This window comes from Halichoeres trimaculatus, unplaced genomic scaffold, assembly GCF_033239565.1.
Source record: "Halichoeres trimaculatus isolate MK-OKI-2021-1 unplaced genomic scaffold, fHalTri1.1 fHalTri1_scaffold_7, whole genome shotgun sequence".
NCBI lineage: Eukaryota > Metazoa > Chordata > Actinopteri > Labriformes > Labridae > Halichoeres > Halichoeres trimaculatus.
In genome coordinates, this window is record NW_027437185.1 from 17,504,355 (window position 1) to 17,522,580 (window position 18,226).

The 18,226-nt window shown below is 41.6% G+C and overlaps 4 protein-coding genes across 7 annotated transcripts in view; 1 reads left to right on the forward strand and 3 right to left on the reverse strand.

The window, feature by feature from the left end:
- Positions 1–542: 542 nt before the first annotated feature.
- On the reverse strand, positions 543–2,790 carry LOC141793013 (solute carrier family 25 member 53-like). The gene is made up of 2 exons (XM_074673301.1): positions 2,404–2,790; positions 543–2,066 (listed from the first exon to the last, which is right to left on the reverse strand). The coding sequence occupies exon 2, from the start codon at positions 2,057–2,059 to the stop codon at positions 1,178–1,180; it is 882 nt and encodes a 293-aa protein (XP_074529402.1). The 5' UTR covers positions 2,060–2,066; positions 2,404–2,790; the 3' UTR covers positions 543–1,177.
- A 154-nt stretch (positions 2,791–2,944) lies between these two features.
- Positions 2,945–6,645, reverse strand: prps1b (phosphoribosyl pyrophosphate synthetase 1B). 2 transcript variants are annotated; one of them, XM_074673300.1, is made up of 7 exons: positions 6,345–6,645; positions 5,724–5,907; positions 5,109–5,207; positions 4,738–4,862; positions 4,386–4,559; positions 4,114–4,273; positions 2,945–3,960 (listed from the first exon to the last, which is right to left on the reverse strand). In XM_074673300.1, the coding sequence occupies exons 1-7, from the start codon at positions 6,464–6,466 to the stop codon at positions 3,868–3,870; spliced, it is 957 nt and encodes a 318-aa protein (XP_074529401.1). In that variant the 5' UTR covers positions 6,467–6,645; the 3' UTR covers positions 2,945–3,867. The 2 variants fall into 2 exon arrangements, with proteins under 2 accessions (XP_074529401.1, XP_074529400.1); XM_074673299.1 differs by having other exon boundaries at positions 5,718–5,907.
- Positions 6,646–6,703: 58 nt separating this feature from the next.
- LOC141793011 (uncharacterized) overlaps positions 6,704–18,226 on the forward strand; it is a 224,007-nt gene continuing 212,484 nt past the window's right edge. Inside the window, exons 1-2 of the mRNA XM_074673297.1 lie at positions 6,704–6,817; positions 7,113–7,180. The gene's annotated coding sequence lies outside the window, so the exon portion shown is untranslated. The remainder of the gene's footprint in view (positions 6,818–7,112; positions 7,181–18,226) is intronic.
- frmpd3 (FERM and PDZ domain containing 3) overlaps positions 6,830–18,226 on the reverse strand; it is a 116,074-nt gene continuing 104,677 nt past the window's right edge. For 2 of the 3 annotated variants that reach the window (XM_074673292.1, XM_074673294.1), the window contains 8 exons: positions 17,818–17,937; positions 17,477–17,613; positions 16,802–16,928; positions 16,337–16,426; positions 15,935–16,114; positions 15,556–15,724; positions 14,006–14,893; positions 6,830–13,421 (listed from right to left, as the gene is read on the reverse strand). In XM_074673292.1, the coding sequence (XP_074529393.1) occupies positions 10,609–13,421; positions 14,006–14,893; positions 15,556–15,724; positions 15,935–16,114; positions 16,337–16,426; positions 16,802–16,928; positions 17,477–17,613; positions 17,818–17,937 (4,524 nt within the window). In that variant the 3' untranslated portion in view covers positions 6,830–10,608. The remainder of the gene's footprint in view (positions 13,422–14,005; positions 14,894–15,555; positions 15,725–15,934; positions 16,115–16,336; positions 16,427–16,801; positions 16,929–17,476; positions 17,614–17,817; positions 17,938–18,226) is intronic. The other variant, XM_074673293.1, reaches the window with a different exon arrangement.

Below are 18,226 nucleotides of genomic sequence, written 5' to 3' on the forward strand. Positions count from 1 at the left end.
GCCTGGATTGCCCACCTTGAGAGGAACTCCAGTATTTTGGTATTGCACTTGAAAGTAGAGGAAACCACCTGATATGTCATATCAAGGTTACAGAGGGTCACATGAGGGTCCAGCCCCTTAAATCATAAAATCCACACTACCAAAGTCAAAACCAAATTCTTGGATCACTTGTGCCTATTACAGCTGACAATCCTCTCTTCTAGAATATAAGGCTTTAATAAACAGGTTATGTCTTAATCAATAAGAGAAAAACATGTCCAGAGGTACATTTTACAGAAACTGTGAGCAAAAAAATAAATATAAATAATAATAAAATTGAATAAAAAATTAAATTGGAATAGATCATGATGTTCAATGATCATATTCTGAGTTCCTTTTCCTGTATTTTTCAGTCTCTTTCTCCAATACTAATGCAAATAATAATAATAATAATAATAATAATAATAATAATAATAATAATAATAATAATAATAATAATAATAATAATAATAATAATAATAATGATAATAATAATAATAATTATAATGAAAAAAAAAGCCTAATATGACAAGGAAAAGCCTACCCACATCCATTTTTTCATCAAGCTTGTTTGATGAATTGTATGAATTATAGAGGTAATCATCTGAGAAGTTCCCTTGAAGACAGTAAAATTCAAGGCACCTGTGAGTTCCTGGCCTATCAAGTGCACAAAAACGCTCTGGTAATGACTCAAAGTCCTGAATTCTTTTAACTCTCTCCTGCAGTCTGACTTGCAAAATCTGGCAGTGTTAATAAGCTTGAACCTGGCAGTGCACTGTGTAGCATCCATAACACCTTTCTCACAGTGGACATTGTAATGAGTAATAAAGACAATGGAGGTAAAGAATTACATGTTACAGCAAGGCTTTTGGTAATATTATGAGTTGAAGCTGTGTTTTTGTTCACATGATGTGTCGGCTGGGGGAAAAGTCTATTGGCTATAGCACCTGCATAACGGGAGTGAAGTGAGAATGTGTTGAAAGAGCGGCATATCTGTTCACCAACATCCTTATCACTGTGTCAACAACACAGAAAATAATACACTGTTATGTGCATGTTACGTTATTGTTAAATAAATGTAAAAAGAAAATTTGCACCATTTGCTGAAAGGTAGATTATATTTAAAATAATGATACCAAATAGGATTAACAGTATTTGGTCAGCCTGAGCGTTTCTGCTGCCTGTCATAGATGGCAGAAGTGATCCCCCATGTGATGCATGATCTCAGAATAACTAGAGATCCTCCTCGATACAGCAGAACCACACTTCGCTGTCGAGATATCCACAGCATCCTCCAGCACGCCAGGACCCCTTTCCTCTCTCCTCCCACCTGTGCCTGCATGTTTGCCACCAGAACAGACAGTGGGTAGAGAGCCAGGCTGATTCCCATGGAGGTCAGCGTCCCTGAGATGAAGGATGATATTGTTGGTGAGAGCCCTTGTCCCGCCACAACTGCACACATGGGACCCTTCAGGCCAAAGTAGAGGGAGCTGCCAAGGGCGTTTCTGACAGTGATGGGCAGGAAGGCTCTGTAGTACCCTGAAGCCAGTTTCTGTGACTTTAGCCTCATGAGAATACTCTTCAAGGTGGGGAGCTGCTGGTCGTTTTGGCCGTTTTGCAACACATTCTGGACACGCTCAAATGGGGTAAAAACAATAGCTTCCACAATACCTGCCCCAAAGCCAGCCAGAGCAGGCAGAGCAGTGGTGGAGATGACATTACGGAACGAGATGGACAGCTGGTGGAGGAGAGTATCCTGGAGGCCAAAGAGCAATGTGCCATTCAGCGTCCTCATCAGTAATGGAGGGACCACACCCCTGTAAAGCTTTACTGGACCTTCTTTGTAGAGCTGTGCCACTGCCAAATGAAGAGGAGTGTTGTGGAGCTGTTGACGGAAAACAGTTTTGTAGACAGGGAAGACAATGAGGGTGGGGAGGGCTGAAAGCAAGCTGGAGGTCCCTCCGTGCAGGTAGCTCCGGAAACGGACCACTCGGTTCTCAAGGCCTTCTCCATTCAGTTTATGATCAGGACTTCCAGCCATCTTTAAGCTAAAAGAAAATAAATCATAAGACATTTCTGTCACCCTGATACGTGGCAGCAATGAATGGTATTCTTTATTTAGCTACAGGACAGCCACACCGATGACAGTTTCATTATAAATCTGACTAATGTAAAACCAAAACTGAAAATGCAGCAAGGTATGATGAAGCAGGATACACTGTTTTATCAATATCTATCAACTAGGCTGTGATCAAATATAAAAAGAAAATAGAGGTGGAAATGAATTAGCAGGACAGCTCAGATATAAAACAAGTACAGCGTATTGACTGAGTTGCCCATCATCAAGACATGAAGCCGCACGTGCAGTAATATTTTCGTACTCACATGATGGAGACTAATCATCGGGATTTCCGTCCAGCTACGATGGGATCACATCAGCCGCAAGTTCCAAGTCATACGGACTGCATTAACACGTTAAACGGTGTTGTAGCGGCATATGAATGCTGTAGAAGGCAAAAGGCACTGATCCGGTGTTAGTGATTGGCCCGCCTCCCCTGGAATTATGATTGGTGAAGACGTTCTGTGTCATGCTGTCGGTGATTGGTTACTTCGCCCATCAATCAGTGTCTAATTCTCGGGGCCAGAGCACAGCACGCGATACACTACGATACAAAAAGCTTTTTTTTTTTTTTTAAACTCCCTGATTTATGACTAATACATTTATAAATGCATTTGTTACACATCCCCCATCCAATATGCCTAAAGATAACATGTTTATAGTTCACATGATACGTTGAACATATATAATCTTAATTATCAAATATAACCACAAAGATGTGGTCCATTAAAACTAGAGGTAACAAAAACAAAGTACCAGGAAAAGGATTTTACTCATATTTAATTTTGTAAAGAACGTCTCCTCAGATGAGTGGCGCATTCAGACTACTGAAAAAGTAAACATGAAGGCTCAAAATATGCACACTGATAACAAATCCTTCATCCAACACATAAATGGACACAAAAAAGCAGGTGAGTGTTTCTGAAAGAAGCTCCAGCCTGCAGAGACCCCAAACTAAAAACCCCAACAGAAGAACCTTGCAGGGTGAACCCTGGACACTGGGCAGACCCCACTCAATGAGGGCACCTCAAGAGTTGAAAAGAACAACCCAAAACATTTCCTAGAGCCTGATAAGACACATCAAAGCTCTTCATACCTGTAGGAAACAAGCACACCTCAACAGGAGGGGGATAAAAGAAGGAGGGAGGACAAATAAGCCATTCCATTTCAGACTGTTGAGGCACTCTTGGTTGAGTGGAGCTCAGTGGCACTGTAAACTAGTTTAATACACATTCACTTCATAATTTTAATCTCTCAAACAGCAGGATATACAAGAGCAACATGGGAAAAACTACACCCGTTTAATGTAACAAAAACAACTGTAACAGCATTGATTGGCAGGAGCTTCTCCTGACCACTCCTGACCTGCAAAGTTTGAAACAGATTGAAATGACTCCTGAAGAGACGGTCAGGAGAAACTCTTGATAATACATTTTATGAAGGGGCGACAAAGTTCACAAAGGATAATCACTTATTTATCCAAGTACAATAAATATGCTGGCCTATATAGGTAGCTTGCGGTTGCTTTGGTGCCCTGAACACATAGGACACTACTCAAGGCGGAAGGGGTTCACATGAATGGGGTCAGCATTAGTAACAGACATGACAGTTCATTCATTTTCTACGATTAGTTAGCAGGACATCTTTGCTAATGGATGTGTTTTTTGGTGGGGAATTCCCTCTTGTCATATTTGGTGTAACAGCAGGTGGTGGATGGCTTACTCTATTTGTTACAAGGGGACGTGGCTGAACAAGTACGACACAGACTCGCCGTTGTGAGTTCTACGAATGGCCTCTGCAAGGATCATGGAGATGTCTATGACCTGAGGAAAGAGAGGAAATGAAATGAACACAACACATCCATGTGTAAGGATTGGATCATTTTAAATTCCAGCACTCAAAGAGAACAAGTCTCACATCATTCTGAAAACATCCACCTCCCTCTTTTTTGTTTCTAGGATTTCTTTTTAACTAACCTGTATTTTAGGACAATGCTTCATCTTCTCCTCCTGAGGGATTGTGTTAGTAACCACCACAGCCTCAAAGCATGCATTGTTGATTCGTGAGATAGCTGGGCCAGAAAAGATGCCATGAGTTAGGATGGCGTACACCTTGGTTGCACCAGCAGAAATGAGTCTATGGGAGAGAAACAGAAAAATAAGATGATAACCACGAGCCTTTGATTCAAGTCTTTTGTTACACTTAAGTTCTAGTTTATTAACAACAAAATGTAAATAAAGGAGCTCACTTGTCAGCAGCATGGCAGATTGTACCACACGTGTCAGCCATGTCATCTACTAGAATGGCAACCCGATCCGTCACATCTCCAACAAGAACCATGCGGTCCACCTCGTTGGCCTTTTTCCTCTCTTTGTGAATAAGAGCAAAGTCCACATTCAACCTGTCTGCTATTGAGGTGACCCTGCAATGAGAATGTATTGTTTATTGTCTGCAAAATTTACAAATCTGTAAATGCAAAATGCAAATTAGCGAGTTAAGTACAGCTACACAGAGCTACTCCAAACTACACCGAATTCAATTGAGATTTTTGAGGCTCAGCTAGGTCAGGGGCAAAGTATTAATTAGACAAAATGACATACCTCTTGGCTCCTCCTGCATCTGGTGAGACAATGGTACAGTTTTTCCATTCAGGTATGTTCTCCTTAATCCACTTCAACACAGCTGGCTCAGCATACAAATTATCAACAGGGATATCAAAGAAACCCTGAAAAAAGACAACAACAACAACAAAAAAATAAGAGCCAGATTGGTTAAATTTAAGCTACAAAGGTCCCACTTCTTATCCATCTAAATCATTCAAAATTTAAAGCTACAACGGCGAATATACAAGTATAATTTTAAAATAAGACAAATTGGTTTGATTTGTAAAATTAATGACACAAGTTGCCGTAATGACTCGTATCAGGATAGGCATGCAGATCTACTATTGTTCACTGTTTGTGCTGTTCACCTGTATCTGTGAGGCATGCAAATCCATAGTAATGATGTGGTCAGCGCCTGATACAGACAGCATATTGGCTACCAGCTTGGCAGAGATAGGAGCACGGCTCTGAAACGAAAACAGATCTCTTCAGTCACATGGATTATGTGAAGTGGCAAACATGGCTTGTTTCTAATAATAACATTTAACAGCTGGCAAGTCTACCAGAGACATTTTTATTTCCTTTAGCTGAGACAATCCAGAGCCAAAACAAAAGTAATGTAGGTCTAAATTTATTTTAAAATTCTGGACACCTAAATTCATCACAAAATGCAACATTTTGCTTTTTATTTTATGCTTCACAACAAAAAGCAACACATTCCCTCCATGCAATGGGACTGAAATGTTGGAATGAATGCAAACAGCAGGCAAATAGCCACACAAGAAAGAACGATTGGGAAATTGTTAAGCAATTAAAGCATGTAGAACAAAAGAGGGAAAATAAACAAAAAACAAAACAAAACAGGAAAAGTAAATATGCCTTGTGGAGTGTGTGTTGATGGACATGGCTGCAGGCTTCTCGTCATGATGCTTGATGGCAAATGGCATGACAGAAGTAATTAGACAGATATCCCTCACCCCCACCTTGTCCTTCTTGTCTTGTCGAGCATAGGGGAAACAGGGGATAACAGCAGAGACCCTGGAGGCCGAGGCAATCTTGCAGGCGTTGATCATGATCAGCAGCTCCATCAAATTGTCATTGATCTCCCCACAGCCACTCTGTACGATGTAGACATCTTCTCCACGCACACTCTCTCCTATCTCCACGCTGCCAGAGGAGAGAGGGGACAAGACAAACAGCACTTAGTGTCATGAAGGTAACACAACATGGCACGCAGGAGATAGATGAGGCAGGGTAAACAGTAGCTTGTGCTCACGTGTAAGCAAGGATTTAACTGACGGAAAATCGGCCAATGGAGTCACAAAATACGTCTCTTTATGAGGTGTGGCATGACGTTACAATTTCACTTTACTGATACAACCGAGGTGGCTTTGGATTTTATGTTAACACGAAAGGCAGTCAGTTAGCATGAATTCTCAGACATGCGTGGACTACAAGTCCCCAACAACCCTGCGCGGCAAATTCATCCGTGACACCACATTTGTAACCACATACATGTCGCTAGGCTAAAACATTTGCGTACTGGATACTGTCATGACTATGATATGAGCTGCGTCAAACAGACACAGCAGCAAACAACTCACCATGTTTCTTGGTTGCTGAATTTCTTCGTAACAACCTTCCCCAGCTCAAGACCCAGGCGGTCTGCTATTTTTTGAGACAGGTCCGGATGCGAACTACCACTGAATATTTTGATATTCGGCATTTTGTTGTGGTCCAGGGCGTCGTTCAAGTGGAGCGGGCAGAGCCAGCGAACACGTATGAAGTCACGAATATCTCAGAGTCCAAGACGACAACTAAAATTGTTCAACAGTTGACGAGCTGCTCCTGTGAGCTAAAGTGTGTTCCCTACCTATCCACCATTATGTCCCACACATCGAGCGTGCCTTTTTTTTCTTCCCAGGGTGGCGCGCACGCTTCCGCGTACGTTCTGACGTGATGACGTAACCCAGGCAGAGGAACCAAAGCCATAACCACGTGAACGAGGAACGCACACTAAATTTACTCTCATGTGGGCCCATTCAAAGTAGAAGCTAAAAGGCGAAATGAGCCCAAAGTAAGTAGACACTAAGTTGTAAAGGCATACTAAGTTACAGCTGACTCGAATGTTGTTTTTTGGTCAGTTTGACTCTGACAAAAGTTCACGTTTCCAAATTGTTTGTTTAAAAAACCCGTACAATGTAAGCTACAATATGTTTGGCACGCAATCATTTGTAAACCGAGGGCATAACCGAGTATGTCAAAAACATTGTCCACGTAAACTAATTAAAAAAATTTGTTCTACTTGTTATCAACATCTTCGTTAGCTGGATTCTGGTAACGCAGTGCGTATTCCCTTTGCATATTGGCAGAGACAGAGGTATATGGCACTCTCCTCAGGACCAACACAAAATGTGCTCCTACAAAGTCAAGGAAAAAGGTAGGTACGATTGGTTACACAGCAGTAATTTTCATTTGATGTAGTGATTAAAAAATGTTTTTCTCCCCTCTTGAAAACACTGATGTTTGCCATTGCATAAACAATAGTATCCACGTATTTCAGCCAAGACAGCAAGCCAGCAAGTGCATTAAAGTGATACTAGTATTTATTCATTACACATTTAATAGTTTTACATCTTTTCTTTTTTTTTTCTCCTTCTTTTTTTAACCTCTAAGAACTCAACCTCTCTAACAGTGACACATTTCTGTATGCTTAGGAATGAAAGGTGTGTACAGTGATGATGTCAGAGTGTCATACCCCACAAAAATGACTTGATGTCTCTGTCACGAGTGTAACAAAAAACCTTATTTCAGTGTACAGAGGATTCCTTGGCTGGCTGTGGGCTAGCATTTATCTGTACCGGAAATGCTTAACAACAATATGAATAGTACAGAAAGTAAACATTTCTTAAATGTCAACAACACTAAACCATTTTGCTGTTGATTATTGGTGTTGTGTCAAGTCAGAGAAGTTTGCACTGTTGGGTCAACATTAGTTTTTGCTGGAGGCAGCAAGGAAAACTGGTAGGTACCACCAAGGGGGACACTTCCAGGTAGTTTATCGTCTACATGATGTAATTTGTTTGAAGTCATTTAAATGGATACCGTCTTACTACAATAAGTTAATGTCATCTCCAAATTCTCTGAGAGTTTATCCAATATACTTTATTGCTCTTAAAACATGAGTCAACTTTGTACACAGACAGAAGACCACAGTGACGACAAGATCATTGACAGTAAATAAAGACAGGAATGAATAGGTGCACAGAAAGAAACAATGGATTAAGCCATGGCGGGCTCATTGTGTGAATGAAACACAGACAAATCCACACAGATTAGCAAAGCAACTGAACAATGACAACCACAACAAATGTTCATCAATGTCAAAGTATTCAACTGCTGATGAGGGAATATTGTCTGGATAGTTTTGTTTATAAAAATAAACATGTCCCATGCTTTATGCTTGTAATATACTCATTAAAATATATGTTTTGCTATTAGTCTATGTTACATAACTACTATAAATAATTACCTTTTACAGTCATGTCATATCTTTTCCTTTATACAAAATAGTGATGAGTTTGGATAAGTTGTAATGTTACAAGTAAGCTTTTAAAAGTGTTTCTTATTCTCTCAAATATTTTATCTTACTATTTACATTTGCAGTACATTTTCATACAGAGTACTATTTGCAAAACATTAACATATTGCCACCACGGCCTTTGACTTTAGAATTGGAAAAATGATCTGTATAAACAGTCTCATAACCTACAATTGTTGAAGTATCTGCCCCTGAAAGTCTAATACGTTAGGGAAAACATGCACTACAGCTAAGGAGAAAACACTGCATATGGTTATGGAAAATGCCACATCAACAGCGAAGGACAAACTGTTAAAAGAGAGTGTTTGCTATGACTACAAATGTGTTTGTGAAACTAACAAAATGTGCAGAATAACCTGCCTTTCGTTTACACTCTGTCGGTGTAAAAACAGTTTTGGGGGTGGGGAAGTGGTAGGGGGGCTGTATTTCTAAATTAATGAATAATCAAAGAATTTTAGAGAGACCAACTCATCATCCAAGCTGAAAATAACAAAGAACCTAGTAATACGTTAACTAAAACTACATTGCATGACATGTATTCTAATAACTCTCCATGCACTTTGAATAGTTGTCATATGTTTAACCATACTGTTAAATGATTATACAATAAATCTATTGTATGGCATTTGTTCATCCAACAGTATTTTTTTAAACCAGAGATGGCTCTAATAAGGGATACATACATTGACTTTGGGTTTTTTAAGGCATATGAAATATTTGATAAACCTATGTTTCAGGTTCACTGGAGTTGAATGTAACAAAAATAAAAAAAAAATCACTCACCATTTTTTTTTTTGTTTTTGCAAGAGCACAAGCCGCATCAGGTGTGTTGTCTGTAGTATTGCAATATTTTCAAATTTGAATATTTTTTTTCACAACACTTGCTTCTAACAGTATGTCCAGAACATGTTAGGCCAGCACAACTATGTTTAAAGCCTCTGGGATTAATTCCAAGAACAACAAGAGGATGAGACACAAAGAAGATTTCAGACAGGGAACAGATGTGTTAGTTTTATTAAAATACATAGAAAACTACTTTGTGTGTTTCTTATATATTTGCTAGATTGCACAATGTATAACAGCACACAGAAAGCAAATTTGTTTATACTGTGTCTGAAAACCTGAATAAAAACAAAGGATCCCTTGAAACGGGTAAGCTTTAGCTTTGAGGAGGTGGATCATGTAGAACTGGTGTTGTTGACTCAAAGTCAGTTTTTCAGCAGCAGAGTGAATAAAAAACACTAATTTGAACATTAAAAGATATATTTCAACTTGCAGAGCTAATTTAAGAGTTTGTGCAAAATTCTAGTAATAAGCTTACTCACTTGCAAGTGGATAGCTATATTTTTAACCATGACAGTGTAATGCAAGTGACACAATGATCAGTGATGGTGTAAAATACACTGTGCAATATTAAGTACAGTATGGATATTCCTTCCTTTCAGCTGAGCGAGGTAACAACACTCATTACTGTATAGTGATAAAGTTATGACTTGGGTCTCTGCTACATTGTCTGCCCTGAGCAGGTGTGTACCTGCACTGTTATAGTGGGAAAATGGGCTTCAGTCAGTCAGTATAGTTTAATCCTCAGAATTGCCTTTTCGGAGTAGTCACATTCCAACAGTGCCACACACAGTTTTGCTTTCATATCGGTACGCCAGGTGCTGTCAACAAAGCCAACAGAGATCTCCATTTTGCATTACAACAGTGAAAAAATGTAACAAACACATCACCATCTAGCCAAACCAACGCTTTGGACTACGCAATTAACAGAAGTCGCTACTTGACGAGTTCTCTGAAGTATTTTTGTCCAGAGCATACATTTATTTCTGATGATTTATTATAATCTTTATAGTTCTCTTTAATCAATACATTTCAAATATATTCTTTACTTTTTTTCTTCACAAAACTTTATATTATTTGCTAAGTAGACACAACTCAAATGTACATTACATATAAAATATTATACTATAATGACTTTTGTATATTGTGGGTATTGATGTGAGGTGATTAGCCCTGTATCACCCAGTCTGTTATAGGGTTCTTATCCATTGTGCATTAGTTGAGTGTATCTTTATATTTCAAAAGAAGATCCAGGAGGCTACCTCAGGGCCTGTAAACATGAGATGGAACAGGTTTATTTCCGTTTTCACTGAGGATGATTCATTGCATGACTTTTACAAAATGTAAACAAACAAACAATGATTTTGGATAGAGAAGCCACCCACAAAATGGACTGTTTTGTTACATCCCCTCCGGATGTGTTCTTACTGGGTAGGCAGAGTCTTAATGGGTCGAGTGAGGGAGCTCATGTTGTTGGTGTTTGGGGGAACTTGAGGGCTCACTGTCTTTGTAGGCAGGCTGCTTGAATGTCCCATGGATTCCTCTGCTGCACGTAGAAGCAAAGTGTAGTTGATAGCTACTTCTTCAACTTTTCTCAGCAGCTGCAGCCTTTGGGTTTCAGAACGAACCCCCCTGACTAACTTAATGAAGGTCTGAGTCAGTTCACACAGTACTTGAAAACTGGCTGATACTACAGCAAGCATACGTGTTGGGCTTTTTTCAACACTTGCCACCCTCCGACAAGAAGCTCTGAATTCTTTGAACCGCACCGCCAGCTCTTGTTTGTACTCTGTAATCTGTGAGGGTGGAAGACGAGCTTCACCCTCTGCTTGTGGGCTGTTGGCACACTGACGCAGGATAGCAAGCAACTCATTAGCATCCAACTGGGCATTAAGAAAACCATCAGGCAAACTGAAACTTTTCCCCTGTAGAGCCTGTACCCGTGCCAGGCTTCCCTCCAGTGTACCACAAGCTCTCAGGTCAATCTCCTGTGTCTGTGGCTCCTCCTCCTCTTCCTCCTCCTCTTCTTCTTCTCCACTACAATCCTCTGCATCTAGAACCTGGAGTGTTTTGCTTACTACAGGAAAGGTACGTGAATCCAGTTCCATGCCTGGAAGGACTTGGAGTGGTATTGAATAAGAGAGCTCATCCTTCTCACTGCTTTCATCAGCTGCCTCACACTTCCTGTAGCAGAAACAGAATGAGCAGCATTTATCTTTGTCGTCACTGTCTTCACTAGGCAAGGTCAGCAGCACCTCTCCAGGCCCATCTTTACCTTCACGCACTAAATCGTCTCCCTGAATAAAAAACACACCCTTCTTCCCCTTATCCTGGTGAGACTGAGTGTGAACTGGCTCTATTGGGGTAGGGAGCCTGAGTCCTGTGGCCCTCACTCTCTCCATCTCTTTCTCCAGACTCTTGGCTTTGGGCTTTACCTCAGCATACACTGGTGTGCTGGTGCTGTTATCGAGTTCTCCAATACTGTATCGCCTCTGGAGTTTCTTATACTGTGGCCCTCCCATGCAATCTGTTTGAGCGGTACAAGTGGGCAGGCAGGATCCTTGCTCCCCCCTTAGCTCTCTTGACTCAAGGCTAGTCGAGCGTATTCTTGTGGTCTTAATCTCTAAGGTCTGGGGTCTCCTTGTAGCACCTTGGTTGTGAGGGACTTTGGAGACTTCTGGAGGGGTTTTTGAGATAGTTCTCTCTCTGCCTCTATGTTGTGTCTCTGTTGCAGAGCCAACTGGTGTGTCAGGTAGTCGCATTCCTCTACACATCCGCTTACAGTCACAGCTGCGGCGCTGCTCCCGAGAGATACCTGGTGCCTTAAGGACAGGGCTGGTGCGGAGCTGGCAGGCACAAGGAGTGCCTGATGGCACTGGTGAGGATCCCTGGGGCAAAAACTCACCCTGGGATGACTTGGGTTTTAACAGCTCTTCCAAGAACTCTAGCTCATACTGACGGACTTTCTGCAATTGCGCCCTACGTTCATCTGTTTCTCTTCGCATTCTTGCAGGGAATGTAGCTGACAGAAGGTTTCTAAAACTCAAGAAGGGGGCACTGCGTGGGGTCTTCCCTTTGCCACTGCCTTGCTTCTTTGAATCTCTTGCTGGAAGGGTGGAGACCTTATCCACAGAGGGACTAGGTGTCGTTGGATCATCAAGAAGTGGTAAGGATTTAACTGGACATATCTGAGTCTCAGGATTCGATTTGCCCTGGGCCTCCTCAGTCTTGCTCTCAGGTGTTTCTTTTCGCTCTGCTTTCACGGGCAAACGAGGGGAGTACTTGGTTTTTATTTGAGGACTATGTTTTGCCAAACTCTGATCTGCTCCAACTTTCACAGAATTTTCTTTACTGTTAGCCATCTGAAGACCTTTGGCCCGCAGACGCTCATCATCCGTGGGGGAGGAGGATTGGAACACAACTACCTTCTGAACCTGAGGGTCTTTAAGTCTCAGTTGTGGTCCAGGCTCCGGTTGCACAGGGCATGTGCAGAAAAGATCATCCACTGGCAGAAGTTCTGTAGAGCTTGAAGGCTTCATGGTCTCACTAGAGGCAGTCTTGGCATCTTGGCACATAATAGTGGGAGAAATCTTGGCAGAGGCAGTTCTGTCCACAGGCAGGAGGATAGGTAAGGCTTTGTTGCTAGGGTCTGTTTTTAGAGGTGCTGTTGTCTTCCCCTTTTTTCCCTCGGACAGGTTTTGGGGCTGTGTCTCCCCAAAAGAATTTGAAAGTTTCTGATCTTTACTGACTTGAACTTTTAGTGAAGCACCTGACTCTTTAAGTTCTTCAGGTGACAAAGAGGGGGGGTCAGGGGTGCCTTCTTTGTTGGACTCAGAGTTTGCTTTTTTTTCTGTTTTCTGTTCAGGCTGAATTGTGTCTTGGTTCCCCCCCTGCTCTGTCATAACACTAAGCACTGCAGATTCTTGACTGGGACTGACTTTAAAGGGAACAGTCTTGCTGAGGATTACTTGCTTGGGTGGACAGCCAGCTCGAATCTGACCCACTGAGAAGGCCCCAGTCCCTATGGTCTTTGCAGTGCAGCCAGGGATGGCTAGGGGGAAGTCACGACGACAGAGGATACGTTCCTTGTTGATGTTGTGAGCCAGCAGATAGGCCTGGTTTTGGTTCTGCTTCATAGCTGACACCATTTCAGAAACATCTGTGAACTCTGAGGAGTTGGTCTCGTGGCCTGAATCCAGTGATGACTCTGGTGTAATGGCAGCTAAGACAATTAGCCCTGAGAAGGAAAGAGACAAGGCACAATGTTAGCACAACCAAAATTCATGAATATCAAGAGAAAAGTAGCTTTTCTAACTAATTGTGTTTTACTGTACTAAATTGAATGCAGTGGAGGGCTTGAGACATTTGAAGCCACAGAACAGCAAAAAAAACATTTTGCTATGTCCTTTGATGTTTTCTCAAATTAGTCTTTTGGAACCAGGGTCAGGACGTCGTTGGAGTCTACTTTCAGTTTACCTGACTACCTGAGAAACATCAGCTTTTCAATGCAGATGTGTGCGTGAAAAAAGGGAAAGACTGGCAGATACGCTGTTGAAAAGTTAAAGGATTATTAAATATTGTATATATAAAGACATACAGAATTGCTAAGTAACTTGCTGTTGTTTATGTCTTCATTGCTCTGCTTTTCTCCTGAAGAAAATTTTTACATGCTTTTATTATGCATACTTTGCTTCAGTACAATTAAAATGCTCAGGATTTTCTTTCCATTTGACAACAAGACCTAGTTAAAAATGTGTATCAAGTCTGTATATGTGTTGTTTCTGTCTAAAATGCCGCATGATTGAGCCTGTTTTTCTTGACCTGCAGTCTGTGTTGGCTGTTGAGGGTGATGAGGGTAATCCTCTGACGCTGCCAAAGCCTCCAGTGCCTGCAAGGTGGACACCAGAGCATCGTCAAGCTCTTGAGCATGATCACGGACTGTCCTTGTGGCCACATTATCAATTAGTGTCACTGGCACATCTTCCTTGGCTTGGGCAAGCTTCCCAGGAACGGCCCCTGAGGTTGCACCAATTCGAGCCCTCCTCTTCCTCTTTGTGTCGTCCTCATCTGAGCTGTTGTCCCTGAAGCCTGGTGGTGGTGCAGCAATAGCGGGTTGTGGTGGCTGCAGCTTTTCGCCTCCAACCTCTGCCTCTTCCTCCTCCTCTTCATTTCCTGGAGGAGGTAGGGCCATGAGATCAACAGCACCTCCATCTCGGGAAGCACAAGCACTAGAGCAGTGTTTCCCCGAGCTCCCACTACTGCTTAGAGCTGGTGACAGACCCTCTGCCCTATGCCTTGCTTTGCAGGAGTCACAGAAGTATCTTGAGTTCTTCTGGGACTGGCCCATTGTTTGGGCTCGGATTCTGAATCCTGCATTATCCACTACCGGGCGTTCTATGACAACAGCTATTTCCTCTGTACTCTGCTGGGTAGGGTCTGACTTGGTTCGGCCCCGACTCGAGGGCTCTTGGGGAATAAAGTTCTCATTGATGTCGAGTTCAGCCTCAGCTTGTATTTGGAGCTCTTGAAATTGTTGTTGTTCTCGTAGGTGAACGTGACACAGGCCTAGATGCTGAGGCTCTGCTGGAACCAGGGCCCTTGCAGACCCTGAATCCCTGTGTGAACTTTCTCTCTCATCCCCTCGCCGCCCTCCACTTGACAAGCTGGTTGCCCCAGAACGTGGATGGGCATGGTGGGAGCTTCTGTAATCTGAAGACAGAAGTGTCAGAGCATTGGAAAATCTGAGGTGTGAGGAACTGGTGAGGATAGAAAATATCCAGATGGTAAAGAGGAGGCGACAGCTGGTGGTCACATGGAGATTGTTATTGCAGAGATGAATGTTGAAAGTTGAACTTTGGTTGAGGTTGGAGGGTTAGATTCTGGTGGAATGTGATGGTATGATGATTCCTCGTGGAGTACAGGTTGAAACAGCTGATGGCAGAGGTCCTGTTCATGTTTGAACAGTTGATTTCAATGATTACAGCTAGAAGGACAAATCATTGCAAATTCCATAATGTTGTTCTATCCGTGAAAAAGAAATATGGAGTGTCCCATTCCAATGAGTCAAGGCCGATATGATAAAGCGAGACAGCAGAGGGCGCCATGGGATGGTAGGTCCAGGACAACTTGGTAATGGTTTCAGCCAATGGAGAAGCAAATCAATATCCATGTAGACTCAACATACAATGAAGATTGACAAAAAATGCCAAACATGCAGTACCTCATGTGATGTTAAGAAATAGATGTGTGCATAATGCAACTCTAAAACATGACTGTGTCATGTGAAGCTTTGTTTCAATGATTCTTTTCTGATCAGTAAAATACAAGTGTCACAAATGAACCTCAACACATCAGGTAAACTTGTAACATACCTGCCTTGGTCAGCTGGGACTGACCAGGAGTCCGGAAGTAGATTGTCCGTTTCGGGTCTACAAACAGCTTGAAGTAGCCAGAGATCAAGCAAGCGAAGTTACTAGCATCAGGCCATTCCATGAGTAGGACCAGGGGCTGCAAGTGGTGGTAGGGAGGGGAATTAGGAGACTTTTTAGGGGACAGGCAATGAGCATTGCCTGCTCTTTTTGTAATGACCTGATAAAATCACATCTGTAAGACAGTTACGAGGTGCTTTTCCTTCTGAATAATATTACCTTTGTGTCAAAATGGGAAAAGGAATGCTGGCATGCAAAATACACATTTTCAAAGTGGCACAGTAACATGCCTTGATAGCGTATAGAGGTTGTATTGTTGTACCTTTGCATCATGAATTGTCACCTCCACACGAGCAACTCCTTGGCTCTCTCTGTAGAGCTGGATCTTTGTAACCCTGCTGAACTCGGTCAGAACAGTTGTGAGGTTATTTTTCAGGTCAATCACATGACTTATGCCGTGCCGAGGACCCACAAGTAATGTCGTAGCTGACTGCTTGTCGTCCTGTAGAAGAAAACAGGAGCTTCACAACTATTTGCCATATATGAAGTATCATAATACCATGTAAACTCTAATGTATGAACAAAACCTCAAAAAAATCTTACGTCAGTGCATATAAAACATGCTCCTTCTGTTACCACAAGCAGAGGTTCAAATGGCACATAACAAAGGAATCAGCAGCAAGTTAAAAAAGTGAATATCTGTAACAGATTAAAAATACATTACCAGTCCAACAGTTTGGAACAGTATGCCACCAAAAGGTGGGAGGTCATTAAGTACACGCATGTATTGCAGCTTTCCTTGGAGAGGAGGGACCTGCCAACAGAATGATAAACAAGGGTTGCTCATATCTCTGTATCTTGTGTCTTTGTCCTCATGGGGGCACTGTTGAGCCTCAGATTTTAATCATTTAGTCTTATGCAACAGCTCCATCTATAAAGATGAAGGGCTTGCTCAAAGATAAAGGACTAATTTTCAAACAGTCATAACTATAAGATAAAAAGAATTAAAATACCACTTCAATAAGCAATGTTCAGGTATAAATAGTATACAATGGTACAACAATAGAGAGCTTCTTCTATGTTTTTGCATGGCTTATAAATGTATTAAAATTGCAAAATGACCACAAGCTGTAGATTTATCCATAAATGATAATCCAAGTGCTCAAATGATAGAAAAGTCACAGAGAACCTTGTTGCCTGAAGGTGGGGGATGCTGGTAGGTCTTCAGCAGCTGAGACAGAGTCTTACACACATTCTTCTCTTTGACTGTGGGAAGCAGAGTGAGGGGAAGGAACGGCTCTAATCCCCACTCTTTTCTGAGATTGAAAGCAACGAGAAAGATGACTTAAACACAAGAGGAACACATCAGTGAAACTGTTGATCGGAGTCCAGGGACAGTCTCCTAACTACAAACACCAAGGAGTTTGGAAGAGGACAACACCAGCTAAGCTTACACTCTTTGTCTATGGTGTGACATGTCCCCTTGAAGTCTATTACAAGCTCAGAGGATCTATTCTGCTCCTGTGATTGTTATAGCAGAAGCTAATTACTTGCTAGGTTGCTGCACTGTAGAATAAATGAGAAAATTGAGGGAGAGCTGTAATTTCACAAAGCAATGGATTTCTTTGTAGCATGAGGGAGTGGGAAAAATGATCCATGGGTAATTTGAGTTTTTGATTCTATTCAGACAAAGTATTAATCATTCAGACATGATCGAATGAACAAACTCCACTCTGGGACTCAAGGAAATAATACACAGAATTGTTAATGAGTTTAAAAAATGTAATACATCAGTTTTATCTGTGATTACTCATAATCATAAATCAATTTGAAAGACAATGAAACTGAGGGTTTGTGGACTTACTCTACATGTTTCAGAGAGATCTTCTGATTAGGCCGCGCAGAGGACACAGTGATGTAGATATGGAGCGCAGCCAGTCGTAACGTGATGTCCGATTTCCAGTCCATACTGAAACGCTCCTTGATGACGTCATTACGACTCTGTTAAGGCATGATTAAACATTTTTTTCAGACTTTTTTTTATGTACAGCTCACTGCAAATAGGGCAGTTCCAGTTTGCTAGCTACCTGGAGGAACCTCAAGTAGCTCCCTCTTAGCAATTGCTCTTGAAGGAGACAGCTCTCCTACAATGTCATGAGACTCAATAGCATCCCTCTTAAATCCTCCTTTAATCCAGTACTTTACCTGTATATAGAGGTACTCAAATGCAGCAGGGTCCCTTCTCAGCAGGTCAGCAGGATCCTTGGGGAAGAAGCAGATGCGGAATAGACACTTCATCCCCTGGAAATAAGTTCTATGCACCACCTGAGAACAAACCACAGAATGAGGGACATTACTGCATGTTCAGTATTAACCCCATATATATAAGCTTCACTTATAACAGAGCAGGATGCATTTAAAAAACATAGAACACTTCACATTTTCCACACAATATGTATAGATTTATTTTTATCTAAATGAGGCACTGCAAAAAAAAACAATAACCTGCCAGATGACATAACGAAAACAAGTTTAGACTCACCAAAAACAGACTGGGATGAAGCAATTTATGTATGATTTGCCAGTTGAAGACATGTACATATCTTAATATTCA